The sequence below is a fragment of the Coenobita brevimanus genome, chromosome 89 (genome assembly GCF_032717465.1).
Source record: "Coenobita brevimanus isolate Jiangsu-jjx chromosome 89, ASM3271746v2, whole genome shotgun sequence".
Taxonomy (NCBI): domain Eukaryota; kingdom Metazoa; phylum Arthropoda; class Malacostraca; order Decapoda; family Coenobitidae; genus Coenobita; species Coenobita brevimanus.
This window is the reverse complement of record NC_137042.1, coordinates 20756852-20774674: the sequence shown is the minus strand read 5'-3', so window position 1 is coordinate 20774674 and position 17823 is coordinate 20756852. Positions and strand designations below refer to the sequence as shown.

The 17823-nt window shown below is 43.0% G+C and overlaps 1 protein-coding gene across 1 annotated transcript in view; it reads right to left on the bottom strand.

The window, feature by feature from the left end:
- Nup188 (nuclear pore complex protein Nup188) overlaps positions 1-17823 on the bottom strand; it is a 143606-nt gene that overhangs the window by 78464 nt on the left and 47319 nt on the right. Inside the window, exons 8-12 of the mRNA XM_080281324.1 lie at positions 16176-16291; positions 15691-15936; positions 14624-14772; positions 9840-9985; positions 9075-9208 (exon numbers count right to left, since the gene is read on the bottom strand). Coding sequence (XP_080137450.1) covers positions 9075-9208; positions 9840-9985; positions 14624-14772; positions 15691-15936; positions 16176-16291 — 791 coding nt within the window. The remainder of the gene's footprint in view (positions 1-9074; positions 9209-9839; positions 9986-14623; positions 14773-15690; positions 15937-16175; positions 16292-17823) is intronic.

Below are 17823 nucleotides of genomic sequence, written 5' to 3'. Positions count from 1 at the left end.
TTCACTCTTTCCTTGTCCCTCTGCCTACGGGTGACTTTACACTCCCTCTTCTGTTTTTGTTTCCTTCATTCTTTCCTCTTCCTTCAGCCTGTGGGTGACTCTACACTGAGTGACAAGCCAAATGGTTTCCCGTATGCCATGAAAGCATTTACTGCGCTGGGTGGTAACCATATAACCAAATTTTGGCGCCTGGTGGTTTTAGTGGGTAATTATTGCATTCCAATCGGATTGAGCCGGTGAAGGTTTATTCTCAAGGGATGGTTGGGGTTGATTGCTCATGAAATACCACTCAGGGATGAGTGAGGCTGGTCACTCTCATCTTAAATGTCAGGACCAACTGCCTAGCCCTGGGCTCCTACGCTCCTCATGGGGAAATGTAGGATTGGATGATGGATGGATGGATGGAATCTTATTCAAGGCCTAACTAACTTCATTCTTTCAAAATAAAACAATTTTCATTTCTTTCTAGCTCAATATATATATATATATATATATATATATATATATATATATATATATATATATAGAGAGATATATCTTTATATACATAGATACCCAATATATATATATATATATATATATATATATATATATATATATATATATATATATATATATATAAAGAAGCGTTGTGGTGTGGATGTGGATTTGATAGGAAGCATTAGGAGGAACACACTGAGGTGGTTTGGCCATGTGGAGAGGATGGAGGGTGAGAAACTGATGAGGAGAGTGTATGTGAGTGAGGTGCAGGGAGGTAGAGGAAGGGGGGGGGGGCTGAGGGTGAGATGGAGGGATGGGGTGGATGAGGATGAGAGAGGGGGGTGTGAGCTGGGAGCAGGGCAGTGAAATGGCGGGGGACAGGGCGACGTGGAGGCGATTTGTTTGTGGCCACCCCGTACGGGATTGAGGCATCTGGCAATAGATAGATAGATAGATAGATAGATCTACTGTATATATATATATATATATATATATATATGCACAGCCAAGTCGCCTAAGGCCTGGCTAATTGGTTCTGGACCGAGCCCGTGCCATAGAAAACTGCTCCATCCAAATAGCTAAATCTATGGGAAAAATGCAATTTGGCTCTGGACGTTCTCCAGAAGTCTCCCTTTTTCACTCCAATTTTCCCCATTTTTTCCCACTTTACACATGCACACAATCAAGCAATCAGTCAAACAAAAATGACAACCCACCTTAATCACTTCATGTGTCAGTCCAAGTCGTCTCCAAGACCAAAGCAAACACTATCACACTAATACAGGCAGCGTTACTCATGTACAGTAAATCGTTGCAACAACACAATAATCATACTTGCATAACGTAGGCCTGGTGCTACACGATGTATACTGTAGTACGATGCTTGGCTGAGAGGTGATGATAGCATGCGGGCACACGTGAATGAGTGGAAAAGACAAAGCTTTGAAAGGGTGGCGGGACTGCAACTGTACCAAAACAATGCTCTGCATGCTGAGGCCGCCATCTTGCCTGAGACGAGTGAAGGTCACTTTGTGTATGCCTGGCGCTTCATTCAAACCTTGCCGCACCCGCGCCACAGGTATTTTATGTGTGTGGTTCGTTCTTGGGGGGTCTGGCACCTTACCGTGTCACAGAAAACCGTGCCATAGAAGCACGCACCATAGGTGACTTAACTGTATATATCTCATCTCATCTCTCATCTCATCAGACGTTTCTGTGTCCACTGCAGGACCGGCCTATCCCGACCAAAGTGGGGACGATACAGCCAATGTATCTCTACCAAGTGGCTGAGGCTATCTGGCAGAGATTGTATGTAGGGTGAGAAGTGTTTGCAAGTGTAACTGTAGCGTTCGAGTGGCTTTGGACGTGTGTGTAATCTGTGAACCAAGTGTAATCGGCCCAAGCAAGCCGAATGGGTGCAAGCATACTTTACAGTATGCGACACTGGTTCAACCACAGCACCCCTGATGTCCGCCAAGCAGTACGTGGCCAGAAGAACGCTCCCAAAGTTTATTACCCTGGTGGGGCACGAACCCTCGTTCCTCAGTGTACGAAAACGCACACTTTACCACAGAGGCTCCAACTGTATATATATATATACAGTATATATATATATATAGTAATCTGCCCACTATCCGGACACCCCACTACCCGGACACCCCACTACCCGGACATTTTGGGCCTGGGCCTTTGCCCCCCCCCCCCATAAAAAAAATCAACCGTACTTTGAACTTGGCACATGGCATCGAACACCTGTGTTTACACGGAGCCCCTTTCTTCCTCCCCTCCTGGGCTTCCCCAGTTACCGCCTAACTACCATCCTGACTACATGCTCATCGCAATGGATGCTGCACATGCTTGTTTTGTAAATAAACAGTGAACAAACTGCAATGCCTCACCACTTGACCACATGGAAATTTACAATGTTGTGCAGTGTTAAGAAATTAGAATTCAGAGTGCAAGGATTAAATGCACAGTGCAAACTTGCGGTTGAAACTGGCATGGCACAAGTCAGAACAGAATGTGCAGTGTTAAACAATTATAAATCACACTGCAAAGGATCAAGTGTAGCATAACACTGGATTACTGTATGTGCCTCATGAGCATTTTCACCACTGCCAGTCTTAGAGGTGGGTTAATTTTCATAATGGCCACGGACATGTTGTAAGTACCCTGTACACTGCTAAGTAGTTTCCATACTCACTTCTAATTCCCCATTCTCTGGTTCCTTTTCATTTATTTCAGGCTTTCTGTCCCTTATTTGTGTGATTAGGGTCTTAAATAAGTGCTATGCATGTCCGGTAGGGAGTTATGTAGGTGGTTTTCTGAGTTAGGCTGGGTTAGGGTCCATAAGTACCAGTCCAGGAGGCGGGGCCCAGTATCCGGACGAACTCACTTCCCAGACATGCCTTTGGCTGTATTACATTGGATATTGGGAAGATTACTTTGCACATACATACATCTATATACTGTTTATATATATACAGTAAGACCTCACTATAACGGACTAATTGGGGCCCAAACCATTCCGAAAAATGCGAAATTCCGATAAAAGCGACATCTGGACTTCCCCCTGCTAATCCAGACTTTTTCCGATATATCAGACATTAGTCCGGATTGCATTAACAGTTTTTAAACTGTTTTGACTACCCCATGGGGGTAGGGGGATTTCAAGAATACTCTCCCAGTATCCCTGCTTGTCATACAAGGCGACTAAAAGGGCTGGTGGTGGGTTAGTGCCCCACCCCATAAAAAGAACTAACAAAACAAGCGAATAAAGCGCCTCGGACCAGGACGGACCATACGTTGACGACTAAGGAACGGACAAAGGACATTCTGAGGGTGGGAACGTGGAATGCGAGAGAAGTGAATGATGAAGTGAAAGACAGAGAGATTGTTCAGGTGCTTGAGGATGCAAGAGTGGATATATAAGGATTGACTGAAACTAAATGGAAAGGTGAAAGGGTGAGGGAATGGGAATATGGTTTAGGTATATGTGCGGGAGTTAATGAGAATGAGAGGGCAAGAGAGGGAGTATGTCTGATGATAAGCAAGAAGTGGAAGGAGAATATAAGAGAGTATGGAACAGTGGGTGCAAGGATTGTATGGGTGAGGATGAAAGTAGGTATACAAGCGTGGGCGATTGTATGTGTGTATGCTCCGACAGAAGACCGAGTGGCAAGAGTGAAAGTTGAGTTTTGGGCGAGAGTAGAAGCATGTATGGACAAATTTGATAGAAGCGAGAGAGTGCTTTTGATTGGAGACATGAATGACAAAGTTGGGAATGTACGGGTGGATGGAGTGGTTGGCCAGTGAGGTGTGCCGGCTGAAGTAGATGGGAATGGTAGTGGCCGCAGACAAAATGCCTCCAAGTCACTCTGTCACCCATCATTTGACTACACTCCCCCCAACTCACATACCTCTCAACTCCATCCCTCCACCTCATCCTCAGTCTACCCCTCCCTCTCCCTCCCTCCACCTCACCTACATACACCCTCTTAGTCAGTCTTTCATTCTCCATTCTCTCCACATGTCCAAACCACCTCAGTGTATTTCTCCTAATCTTCTCAACCACATCCACATCCACCCCACAACGTTCCTTCATTTCTTCATTCGTCAACCTGTCCATCCATGTCACTCCACATGCTCCTCTAAAGTAACTCATTTCCACTGCTCTCACTCTTGACTTGTTCCCCTCTTGCAAGGTCCACGCCTCGCTTCCATACGTCAGGGTAGGGATCACAATACTATCATGCAGTGACTTCATAACTTCCATACTCACCTCCCTGTTTCTAATCAATACTTTCAGTGAACCAACAACCTTCCTTCCCTGCTGTACCCTTTCATGCACTTCATCCCCCAATGTTCCATCCTTACTCATCACACTACCCAAGTACTTGAATGCACTCACATTCTCCATATCCTCACCATCCAACCTCACTGTACACTCTGTGACTTCATTCCTCTCAAACACCAAAGCTTTACTTTTGTTTACATTAACTTCCAGCTTCCTCCTCTTACACACTGTCCCAAATTCATTCACCAAACCTTGCAACTCCCATTCATCTTCACTCAACAATACTGTATCATCAACAAACAGCAACACCGGATAATTCCAAATCTCACCCTCATTCATTAGAGCCACCCCCACATCCACTGCCCTACCTAACACCTCCTTTACAACCCCATCCATGTATATTAAACAGCCATGGAGACATCACACAACCCAGTTTCAGTCCCACACTGAGATCAAAGAACTCACTCAGCTCACCATCCACTCGCACTGTAGCCCTAGCTCCTTCGTGTATACTCTTCACAGCACTCAACAATTTCCCCTCGACTCCATATATTCTTAATACCTTCCACATACCTTGCCTATCTATTCTGTCATAAGCTTTCTCCAAGTCCATGAAGGCAGCATACACTTTCTTTCCCTTCTCTAGATACTTCTCCACTAAACACCTTAAAAACAAATATCTGATCTACACACCCTTTTCCCTTCCTAAATCCCCCTTGTTCTTCTCCAACTAGCTCCTCTGTCCTATGCCTAACCCTATCAATGAGTATTCTACCATATATTTTTCCAGTCACACTAAGAAGGCAAATACCCCTATGGTTACAGTATATAATATATACTGTATATATATATATATACATTCATCCATCCATCATCCAATCATATACTGCCCCATGAGGAGCATAGGAGCCCGGGGCAAGGCAGTTGGTCCCGACATTTAAGATGAGAGTGATCAGCCTCACTCATCCCTGAGTGGCATTACGTGAGCAATCAACCCCAACCACCCCTTGGATATAAACCTTCACTGGCTCAATCTGACTGGAGTGCAATAATTACCCACTAAATCACCAGGCGCCCAAATTTGGTTATATGGTTGCCACCCAGCGTAGTAAATGGTTTCCTGGTGTTCAGGAAACCATTTGGCTTGTCACTCAGTGTAGAGTCACCCACAGGCAGAAGGAAGAGGAAAGAATGAAGGAAAGAAAGACAGAAGAGGGAGTGTAAAGTCACCCACAGGCAGAAGGACAAGGAAAGAATGAAGGAAAGAAAGACAGAAGATGATGGAAGGAAAGAAGGATGGAGGAGATGAAAGGGCAGACACCCAACAGCAGCACTACATCCAGTGAGTGGATGGTGAGCGCCCCCACCCACCACTTTATATATATATATATATATATATACATTATTATTGAGGAGAGGATTAGACACTCTTGGCGAGCTGTTGGAATGCCGAAATCTGTTTGGAGTAACAATATGCTTTTGGTACATACTAAAGAGAAAATTTACATGTCCATGGTTAGACCAATTTTAATTTATGGGACTGAGTCATGGTACAGTACAATTGCAACAGATCAGAAAGTATTAGGATTTGAGAATAAAATACTGAGAAGGATTCTTGGGGTAAAGTGGCAAGACAGAGTTACAAATGAAAGAGTGAGGGATATTACGAGAGTGGAACCAGTTAATGAATATGTGAGACTGTCTTGCTGGAAGTGGCTGGGGCACATATACAGAAAAGAAGGTAGTTTAATACAGGATGTGCCAGAGTGGACTGCTAGAGGAAGAAGAGGTAGAGGTAGGCTGAGGGAAACCTGATTGAGGACAATGAAAAAAGAAGCAGGAGAGGAGTGTTGGTGGGACCTGAAGGAGATGGCAAGAGACAAATATTGGTGGAGAGAGTTCATCAAGGCCCTATGCATCCCGTGGGGTGCCACAGGAAATGATTGATTGACTGACTGATTATACTTTGATGGAGGGGTTAGATCTAGCTTCCATTAAACACTTCATTATATGATGTTTCAAGACATTTATGACATTCAATCCTTTACTGGCCCATCAGGAGCACTGGGGCCCTGGGCTAGGCTACTTATCCCGACATTTAAGGTGACAGTGACCAGTTGCTTGCCCTAGAGTTTAATTCAACGAACAATAAACTCAAACCACCCCTCAAATGTAAACCCTTTGGGTCATAAAAAGTTGGAATGCTTCAACCTATTAAACCACCAGGCATCTACTTGCCTTATACTGTAGTTGCTAAGCTCAGCAAAACTCAAGGTAGCAAGAACTGAATAAAAACAATGTCATCAGAATCAAGGGGTTGATAATAAAAGCCAAAATGAAAGAAAAGCATTCTGGGGCCAAATGTTAATTGCCCATCAGAGTATGCTGTTGGCCAGGTTGCAAGCTACTTACCTGCCAGATGTGAAGACAATTTGCAAAACTCTATGGAATTTAGTCACCACATTTCACAAAATGCCAATCCATATTTAAAAAAAAAAAAAAAAAAAAAGTTTGCATTTGGCAGCCATTTTGGTGACCTTGACCCTGATCCTGAGTGCCCATTTACGAACTCATCCAAGATTTTGACTATATCTTGATACCCTGAAGGTTTCATGTTGACAGCTCAAGCAGTTCAAGAGATATAATGGTGCAAAAGGCAGGCGATAAAAACTAGTTGACCTTTGGCAGCCATACTGGCACCCTTGACCTTGACCCCGAGTGTCCATTTTCGAACTCATCCAAAATTTTGGCCATATCTTGATACACCGAAGGTTTCACGCTGGCTACTCAAGCTGTTCGTGAGATACAATGGTGCTAAAGGTGGGCGATAAAAACTAGTTGACCTTTGGCAGCCAGTTTGCTGACCCTGACCTTGACCCTAAGTGCCCTTGTTTTTTTTCTAATCATCCAAGATTTTGGCTATATTTTGAAACCCTGAAGGTTTCATGGTGATAGCTCAGGCCACTCAAAGGATACAATGGTGTTAAAGGCAGGCAATAAAAACTAGCTGACCTTTGGCAGCCATTTGGTGACCTTGACCTTGACCCTGAGTGCCCATTTTTTAACTCATCCAAGATTTTGGCCATATCTTGATACCCTATAGGTTTTATGTTATAGCTCAAGCTGTTCATGGAATATAATGGGAACACACACACACACACACACACACACACACAGTTCTTCTAAGCAGGGTGAAATCAAAGACTTTCATCTCATTAACTCCCCTCCTCTTAACTGACCCCCTTAAACCTCTCTTCACTGCACTGCTGCACCTTTGTCTTATTACTGCCATTGCTTCAATGGTCACTGCTTGCATCTCAGCAGCATTATGGCAGATGCATAGCACCTATCTGGTAACACACTTTCACTCCTTTTCTGTCCAACTCTCTAATGCAAGAGTTAGCTGGTAATCTCAGTCATTCATGTATGCAACAGGTCAACTATGGATTTGTCTTCCCCAGTCTGTATTTCCCTATGCATATCACCTCCAGTCTTTTACACATAATGTGTTGTGGTATCCCGAAAAGAACGTATCTTGAATATGGTTCTCTTTGCCCAGTTTTCCTTGGAAAGACGAACTTAGCAACCTTCTGACCTTTTGTTCTTTCTTCTCTGGGGGGGAAAAAAAAAAAAAAAAAAAAAAGCAGTATGATGCTTGGCCATATTCCAAAGAGTACAGTAATCCCCAGTTTATCCACCGGTGCATTACCCAATGTATGTCATTATCTGAGAAAGCAAAAAATCTGACTGGATTAAAGCAGTACTGTATTTATTTTTTACTGCAATCTTGGCAGTGCATAAGGAAACCAAATTTTTCAAACTGCCCACCTCTTCCCACAACATCCCCACCATCCACAAACCACTGATGATGCCTGCCAAAACAAAGGCAGCTGTCTGCTCCACCTCAGTTTAAGAAAGAAAGTCATCTGGTGTTGGTGCACATTAAGTCTGCATTGAGTTTCTGGTCATTGTTGCTGTGTCAGAGCTTTTACAGTGGCTTTATATTGCTTGCCCCATTACCAGCGACCACCCCAATGTCCCTAGTCAACACCACTGTTGTGGCAATTCTGCTGGTGGAGAGTTTAGTAGGAGCGATGACTGTCAAGGGAGAACCTTGGGGGGTATAGGCAGATCAGGCTCAGCCACAGCAAAATGCAGTCTTTGTTTCAAAAAATGGGGAAAGGGCAAACACAGAGAGCACTGGAGTAGCATGCAGTTTTGCTCTTTCCAAGCAGTCAGTAGGTGTCTGGAGCTGACCCATGTGTGCTGACGTTATACTTAGCTAAAGCTGAATGTGATGTCACTCACTAAGATGGTCACACTTTTTCCTACTGTGCTACCAGAAACTGTGCAGCTTAATAATGTTACCAGGTAGACCACTGTAACGGGGACGATGTACAGGGTGATCCACATATTGCACATCCCACATATTGTGTTGTGGGGTTGGTTCAGTCATCTTTACCAGTGACTACTGTGCATCATTTTCTACTGCCCATAACCCTTCTCAAGCTTTATAATGTCTACCTTTCTACATTAACTGATTGAATGCCTGAATGGTTATTTCACAAAGCAGCTGAAATGTCCGTGCTCCTCTCATCTGTAAACCATGTTGACCCCAGCAATAGACAAGATATGAGGGCACAATACATGAATCACTCTGTACAGCAAATCAAAGTTATACTACAGTTAAAAGTACCTAGAACAAACAGAAGTGGATGGTCACTGTTCTGCCCTGAAAGGAATATGGCAGATGATGATGAGAGTTGCTTTCTCTGTGGTTACAAGTGGTGAAACTGACCTTGATAGCTGCAGTGAGGAGGTGGGTGTAGGCAGTGAGGATGGGGTAGGCTCCTGCAGCTGCCTCTTCCCCACACACCAATGCTCGTAGTCGCCCTGCTTGGTAATGTTGCTCACTTCCACCACGCTCCCGCCCTAACCACGACAAGACCACTTGTGCTTACATTCTCTCTAAAACATGTAACTTGAAGTAAAGCAGAGTTCTGTGAACTCTGTGATGTATGTTTATCTTCAACCACAAATGACTCTTCTATCTATCTATCTATTGCCAGATGCCTAAATCCTGTAAGGGATGGCCACAAACAAATCGCCTCCATGTTACCCTGTCTCCTGCCATTTCACTGCCCTGCTCCCAGCTCACACCCTCCTCTCTCATACACCTCTCCACTTCATTCCTCCATCTCATCCTTGGCCTCACCCTCCCTCTCCCCCCCTCCACCTCACTTACATACACTCTCCTCGTCAGTCTCTCACTCTCCATGCTCTCCACATGGCCAAACCACCTAAATGTGTTTCTCCTAACACTTCTTTTCACATCCACATCCACACCACAACGCTACATCACTTCCTCATTTGTAAGTCTGTCTCTCCATGTGACTCCACATGCTCCTCTCAAAAAACTCATTTCCACTGCTCTCACTGTTGACTTCTGTCCCTCTGACAAGGTCCAAGCTTCACTTCCATGCATTATAGTTAGTTATCACAATACTGTCATGTATCACTGGATGAAATACAGGTATCTTATCACCTAGAGTAAATCACTGACCTGATGGGGGAAGAGGGAAGGAGGGAAGTAGCTGACTTCCCTCCAGCTCAGCCCACACTTGTGCTGGTTGCTCCCCAGCTGCCTCTGCCAACACCTCCAGTATAGCTGCCACCAGCTGCTCAGGTGGGCGCCAAACTTGAGACACTCTGAAAGCCAGCAAGGTCATCAACTTCATTGCGCATTCACTTAAAATTTAGGATCAATATACACACATACCCAGATACATGGCGCATCAATAACCGAACATTCACTACACCGAACAAAAGAAACTGGGGAACATCCCCACAATCCAAACAGCTGTCGATTCGATAGTCCAAACACTCCGCTGCTCCCTAGGTTTGAAATGCGTGCATCCAAACACAGATGTGGTGTTGTTGTTGTCACTCTTGCCTGTCCAGGTTGCACTGCTACTGCTGTGGGCAGTGAGAGTGTCTTGACTGGATGACTGAGTCCCTTCTTTTTAGCACTTTCTTCATCATTTTAACTAGTGTTCCAAGATCATTTTTCAGTAGTTCCTTTACAGTTTCTTCAGGTTTTACTGTCACCATTAAAGCCCTGTATGCCATGCATTTAAATAAATGAACTGTGTTTCCTTCCACCTTTCCACACATCTCAAAAAGTATATTATTTTTGTGTTTGTTTTAGGTGAGTGCATTCAAGTACTTGGGTAGTGTGATGAGTAAGCATGGAACTTTGGGGGATGAAGTGTGTGAAAGGGTACAGCAGGGAAGGAAGATTGTTGGTACACTGAAAGCAGTGATGAGAAATAGGGAGGTGAGTATGGAAGTTAAGAAGTCACTGCATGATAGTATTATGATCCCTACCCTGACGTATGGAAGCGAGGCGTGGACCTTGCAAGAGGGGAACAAGTCAAGAGTGAGAGCAGTGGAAATGAGTTACTTGAAAGGAGCATGTGGAGTGACATGGAGGGACAGGTTGACGAATGAAGAAGTGAAGGAACGTTGTGGGGTGGATGTGGATGTGGTTAAGAAGATTAGGAGAAATACACTGAGGTGGTTTGGACATGTGAAGAGAATGGAGAATGAAAGACTGACTAAGAGGGTGTATGTAGGTGAGGTGGAGGGAGGGGTAGACCGAGGATGAGGTGGAGGGATGGAGTTGAGAGGTATATGAGGGAGGGGGGGGTGAGCTGGGGGGAGGGTAGTCAAATGGTGGGTGACAGAGCGACTTGGAGGCGTTTTGTCTGCGGCCACCCTTTGCGGGATTAGGGCGTCGGGCTATAGATAGACAGAGATAGATTGTTTTATAATTGTTTGTCTATCATTCTACACTTAATCTTAAATACTCACATGACTCTCTCTGTCCTTCTGCCATCCTCTTGCTTCTCCCCTTGTCCCCACGTCCCCACTCCCCATCTTACCCCCCCATCCCCCGCCAAGGTCAGCACTGCCAGGCACATCTCCCTCCCCATCCTCCGCTCTCCCACATCCCCACTTAGCGTGCTGCCTGCCTGGCCCATGCTTGTTGGCTCTTGTTGTGTCTGTTACCCTGAACACATCTCAGCATAGACTTATGTCATCAATAAATTGCCATAACATGTTTGTATGTGACGTTTGATGTCCTATTTTTTTGCAACAGTACTGTTTATGAGGATAATAACATAACCTAAAGTGTTTCTGTGTCAGTCTCTATTGACTGAGTAAGATATAGGAGAGTTTGGGTTTGGGCCTGGAATGCATCTCTGGTTTTTCTTCAGTATCTTATGGAGAAAATTGCTTCAATATCCAGCAACACGCTGTACGTACACGCCCGCCAGTACACAACACCGCCAGATAAGGGAGTATGCCTGTACTGCATTCTTACTGAAATGGCCACAATAAGACTGTTCCTTAACCCCTAAAGCCTATGGAAGTCTTTCCCATGCTGATTAAAACTGTCTGGTGCGAGTGAGAATAAAATGAAAAAGATAAAACTCAGCTGCAGGGTGTAATAGAGGTGGTTCCAACACTTATTACATGATAAAATTTTTTCTAAGCAGTACAGAATTGTCTGGCATCAGCCTGAATAACAGAAAGCAATCACTTGGCTGAATGAGTTAAAATTATTACTGGTACTAGATCACAGAATTTTACTCAAAATACAAATGAAACAACACAGACCGTATGGATGCTATACGGTATGATGTCTGAATCCCTACAATTAACATTTTGTTTTAATTTAGAGATACCTATCTATCTATCTATTGCCAGATGCCTTAATCCCGTACCGGGTGGATTAAATACTTGATACAGCAGTTATGAGCAGTGATAAAACAAAAAATATATATACAGTAAAAGTCCAATATTTCGGCATCCAATTCCCCGGCAAATCTGACATTTCGGCAGTTTTGAGAAATAGTCCCATTTACGAAAATCTCCGATCGTTCAGCAGATTCTCCGATTTTTTTCGTCAGTCTTGAAATTCTCCATGAGGCTCGCCAGCTAGCTACCCGCCTTTACCCGCCTTAGTGAGTGAGATAGTGAAAGTGATGGAACGAGTCTACCACTGCCATGAAGCTCAGAGGCTAGCTCTTTCTCCTATAGCATAAAGAGAGGACAAACATGTAGTGAGTCTAGCATGGGAAAGAGAATCTGTTTCGCCATTCTTCCGAGTTGTTGCCGTGCTGCTGCCGACTTCTCTTGATTCTTCTGTGTGCTTTGTGAACTTCGTACCGAAATACCTCTGAAATTACTATTCGAGTGTGCTGGGGACTTCTTCCAGCAGTAGCAGACTCCAATCAACCCCTTCTATTGTACATATGTAAATAAGGAACCTACTATAAGTTTAGGTAAGTGCATGTGAACTTGTAGGCCTACTGTACCATTACATTTATATACAGTATGTTCACTAATTTCTTTATTTTTCATATTCATGTACAGTATAGTACTGTATTCATTACAGTATTGTACAGTATCAAACAGTATACAGTACTCTCTCCAAACACATTTGTAATGATATGAGTAATGATGATAGTGTTCACCGAAACATATAAGGTACTGAGTGGGTAGGGTTTTCGATAATTCGGCAATTTTGATATTTCGGCACTTGCCTGGTCCCATAGATGCCGAAAAATCGGACTTCTACTGTATTCTGGTGCATCATTACAGAGGCTATCAGAGAATCTTTAATACAGTACTATATATTGGTTCAACATCAATTACCAGCATTATAGTACATTCCAGAGAAAATCCTCAAGTCAAGACAACAAATAAGCTAAACTCTGATTTAATTCGACACTCATTTTATACAATCATAGATACTGTTGCACAGTACATGTATATAACAGATAACTGAAAATATGCCAATCTCTGTGCAAACCAAACATCCTTTTTTCCTCCTGGATAGAGCTATGTTAAGAACTCACATGAATCATTTGCTCTATTCCTTCATGATCCTAGAGCAAATACAGAGCATGTAACATTCCTGTGTGTATTGAGGAAGTCCTCAATCTATCAGCCTATGTTCAGACGCCTTATTCTCATAAGGGGTAGCCACAAACAATCAGCCTCCATGTTGCCTGTTCCATGCCTTTTCAATGCCATCCCCCAAACTTTTACCCCCCTCTCTCATATATCTCTCCACTCCATCCCTCCATCTCATCCTTGGTCTCCCCCTCCCCCTTCCCCCCTCCACCTCACTCACATACACTCTCCTCATTAGTCTCTCTCTCCATCCTCTCCACATGGCCACACAACCAATGTACTTCTGATGCTTTTTACCACATCCACATCCACATCCACACCACAATGCTCCTTCACTTCCTTATTTGTCAGTCTCTCTCTTCATGTAGCTCCACATGCTCCTCTCAAGTAACTTATTTCCACTGCTCTCATTCTTTTTGTGTCCTCCCAACATGATCCAAGCTTCGCTTCCATACGTTAACATTGGGGATCACAATACTGTCATGCAGTGACTTTTTTACTTCCAAGCTTACCTCCCTATTTTTCATCAGTGCTTTCAATGAACTAGTAAACTTTCTTCCCTGCTGTACCCTTTCAAGCACTTCATCCTCTAAACTACCATCCTTACACAGCACACTACCCAAGTCTTCATGTGGAAGAAAAAAAATTAATAAAACAGCAATAATCATTATTGCCCTGACTCTTTTACCATCTAAAGATGAGCTGAGATGGATGAGAGAGAAGGGATGAGAGAAAAAAAAAAAAGTGGGAGAAAAATGGATAACATGCCCAATGAAATGGTCAATGCAATAATTCAGACCCACAGAATCCTAACTCCACCTCATCTGCACATTTTTTTTTTGTATTTATCTTTATACATATACTTTACATACACCTGCTACACAGTCACTGTGTCTGCTATCATGTTTGAAAATGGTGTGCCAAACTCCTGTCATGTGCTTCCCAAACATAGAGGTACTGTTCTCTGTGTAACCAAAATGATCCCTAATCATCCTTGCTTTATCAACTTTCACACCTTGCTTTCCCACATATTTACCATATCCATCCACATTCATCTTGTACTATCGCACCTCCTATCTTCAAGTTTACTCCAGTCCATACCTGAAGGCCTGGAATGAGTAGCCTAGCCATGGAACCCTATGCTCCTGATGGGACAATAAGAGACTGGATGAAGTAGAGATGGATATATATTGGCACCCCAGCACTGACACATGAGAATGAGTGGCACATTCTGTTGCAAGAAGTGGAACTGCTGGACTTCAAAGAACAGGCTGTAATGTTTGGTATACCCACACGGATAAGAGGTAGATGTTAAACATCAGCAACTTGAGAGTAGTAAACATTACGAATGGCAAGCCTGACCTGCACAGCAAGGTCAGTGTCTGCTGTGTGAAGTGGATGAAAGCTGAGAGATATGATGGTAAGGTGGCCAGAACAGAAGCCAGGAGACGTAGGGCAAGGCACACTGTACGCATGGTCCGTCCCTCTACTGCAGTCACACCACCACTCACCTGTTAGTAAGAACACTGTATTCAGTACCTAGAATACACCTGACCAAAATACTTCACACTGCTGTTGTTGATATTTAAAATGTTGTAAGTACTGTACATATTCCATTTATACATTTTTTCTTAAGCTGTAGGGTGTCATTATGATAATAACCCTCCCAACTTTAGTAATCTTTCAGTTTCTGGATAGTCCAAATCATGAACATCTACTTTCAAAGATCTTAACCTGTACATTTCTAGGTAAAAAAAACAAAAGATACCCCTCTATGCTGGCCAATTTTGGACTTTTTATTTTTAGTGCCAGAGATCAATATATGATCCCTGGCACTAATGAAAGTCATCACCAAGGCCAGAAAGTCGGTTGAATCGAGTCGGGTTGGTGCCAATCGACCTCTGAAATCTTCAAGATAACAGAGAAAGCAGAGTGGCTGTGAGCCTGTGAAGACTGTCACTCACCTCCCGAGCTCCTAAATCTGTGTTGCAAGTGTAGCAAAAAAAAATGGCTGAAGTTGGCATGATACGTTATTACTTTCCATTTTACTTCAGTTGCTTGCAATGACTTCTCAATGCTTTTAGACGTAGATCCACGTAGCTCGTTTTAGAGGGTGATGTATATCTACGTTGCTAGCACAGTATGGGTTAAACCAACATGTATGGTAGCTCACAAAAGTGCAAGTCAGACAATTTTTCAAAAGCAAAGTATTAGATATGCTCCAATCTTTCAGGAAACTGTTACAAAATGATAACTGTATAACAAGAAAATCAATATATTAATAGTAACAGCCAATACCATTAACTATCCTTTTGAAGTTTAACAGCCTGAGGTTGGGCAACTATATTTAATGAGACAGATCAACATTATCAAAATACATGTTCCAAATCAGTCTACTGTCCTGAAAAGATAACAATAAGACAACTCACTTGTTGGTCAAGTGTACTGATGCAAGCTAGCAGGATCTGCCAGCCACTGGCAGGATAGTGCCATGCCACAACCAATGGTTCTGAAGCCAGCAGGGTGCCGTGGGTGTCAGCTGGAACCTGCACTGATGGCAAAATGTTCAAGGGGGCTGTGGCCAGACAGTCACTGCCTCGCACCTCTATCACCTGACACTGAGCCTCATTCATTGTCCAGGTAACACTAGGAAGTTCACTCAGCAACTCAACAACCTGGGAACAGGTGAGATGCTGTTACTTGTTATTAAAATATAATCTACGTATCTACTGTATCTATTGCCAGATGCCTTAATCCCATTAGGGGTGGCCACAAACAAAGTGCCTCCATGTCATCCTGTCCCCACCATTTCACTGCCCTGCTCCCAGCTCACAAACCCCCTCTCTCATATAATTACTAAAAATTACTGTGTCAGGCAGACTGATATAAGAGGATATCATCAACTGTGCCTCACCTTGGTGCAGCTGTGAGTGCTGGCTTTGGCCAGAGCAGTGCACAGGGACAGCAGTGGCTCTGGCTCATGTGGAAACACCTCAAGTGCCTGGGGCAGAAGCAAGCCAGCTCCTCCTCCTGTATACATAAATTCTTTATGAATATCCAGATACCCTACACAACTTTTTAAAAAGTGTTTAGCACAATGGTATAAACATGAAAGCCTTAACTTTACATTATGGAAACAAATGCGAAATGACTATACAGAAATGTAGCACTCAATTTTTTGTGCAGAGAGGGACTGATGTGAATCAGCAAAGCCTTCCAGCATATCACATTACAGGTAATAATGTAGAATACCATGAATCCCAATGAAATGTTTTCTAAGGTCGTCTAATTCATTACTGACTAGGGGTTGGTAACTAAATCGATATAATATGCAACGGTGATAGGCTACATGATACAGTACTTATCATGATACACATCAGTTCACACATTCTGTTAATACCTTGATTTATAACATTAATATTTTCTCACTGCAGCAACAGTGGACCTAACAGTCATCATGCAACATAAATAAATGAAAACAGAAATTATCAATCTAAGGATGATACTGTAAAATACAGCAGAGCCCCTCTAGCTTGGACCCCATGTTACTTGGCCTAAAAATCTGGGAAGACAAATTTGATGTAACTCGGACAAGTACGAGTTACAAGAAATAACTGGCGTGTGACTCGGACAACCATGCTGTGACTGCAGATACTGTACACGTTTAAAGTGGATGATTTTCTACAGTAATCATTTTTTTTTTTTTTTTTTTTTTTTTTTACAGGCAAGATAAAGATAAAGGAAAGATGTCATCCAAAAAGACTTTTGGCCCTAGGCCTCAGCTTGCCCCTAGACATAAACAAAATGGTCTGTCTATGAAAGAAAAACTGAAAATCCTTGAAAACTTTGATAAACAGGCATCTCCGGCCCAAATTGTGATTAACCCCTACACCGCGGGCTTGTTTACCAATGACTTGCGTGTGCCGCGGGGTTATTTGGGCTCCGACAGACTCTCAAAAAATATTTGCCAAAAATCAGTTATTAGTGCTAGAATAATAAAATTACATATGCTTATGGCACATACCTTCAGCTTTCTCCTGGAATGATTGTTGAGCCTTCATCGGTTACCGTAGGACTTGTGGAGACCTCTGAAGTAGGGTAACGAAGTCTCCACTTTACACTTCCCGACAACCCGTAATATGATTACCACAGCCAGATACAAACACTATAAACACTATTCTACAATTTTCAAGTAGTTTGGGATCCATACTCAAAAAAAAAAAAACACTGTGAAAGCAATGGAAATTACGAGCGCGTCTGATCGTCGCACTGGCACTAGTTCGCTCATGGTAGTCTGTCATTTATTATTCATAAAACCCCTCACACTTTATATTTCTATTACTATATAACACTTATATATATCTACAGTCTTTATCCATAAGTTTCCTTCAGTAGTATTAGTTTATTGTCACTGTAGGGATTCAATTTCTTTCAGTAAAATACGTAGCATTCACTTTCTCGTCCTGTATACTGGCATTGAGAGTGAATGTCACTTTCATCTTCACTCTCATAACTCATAGCATTCAGACATGCTAGAGTGAAACTTTCACTTTCATTACTCC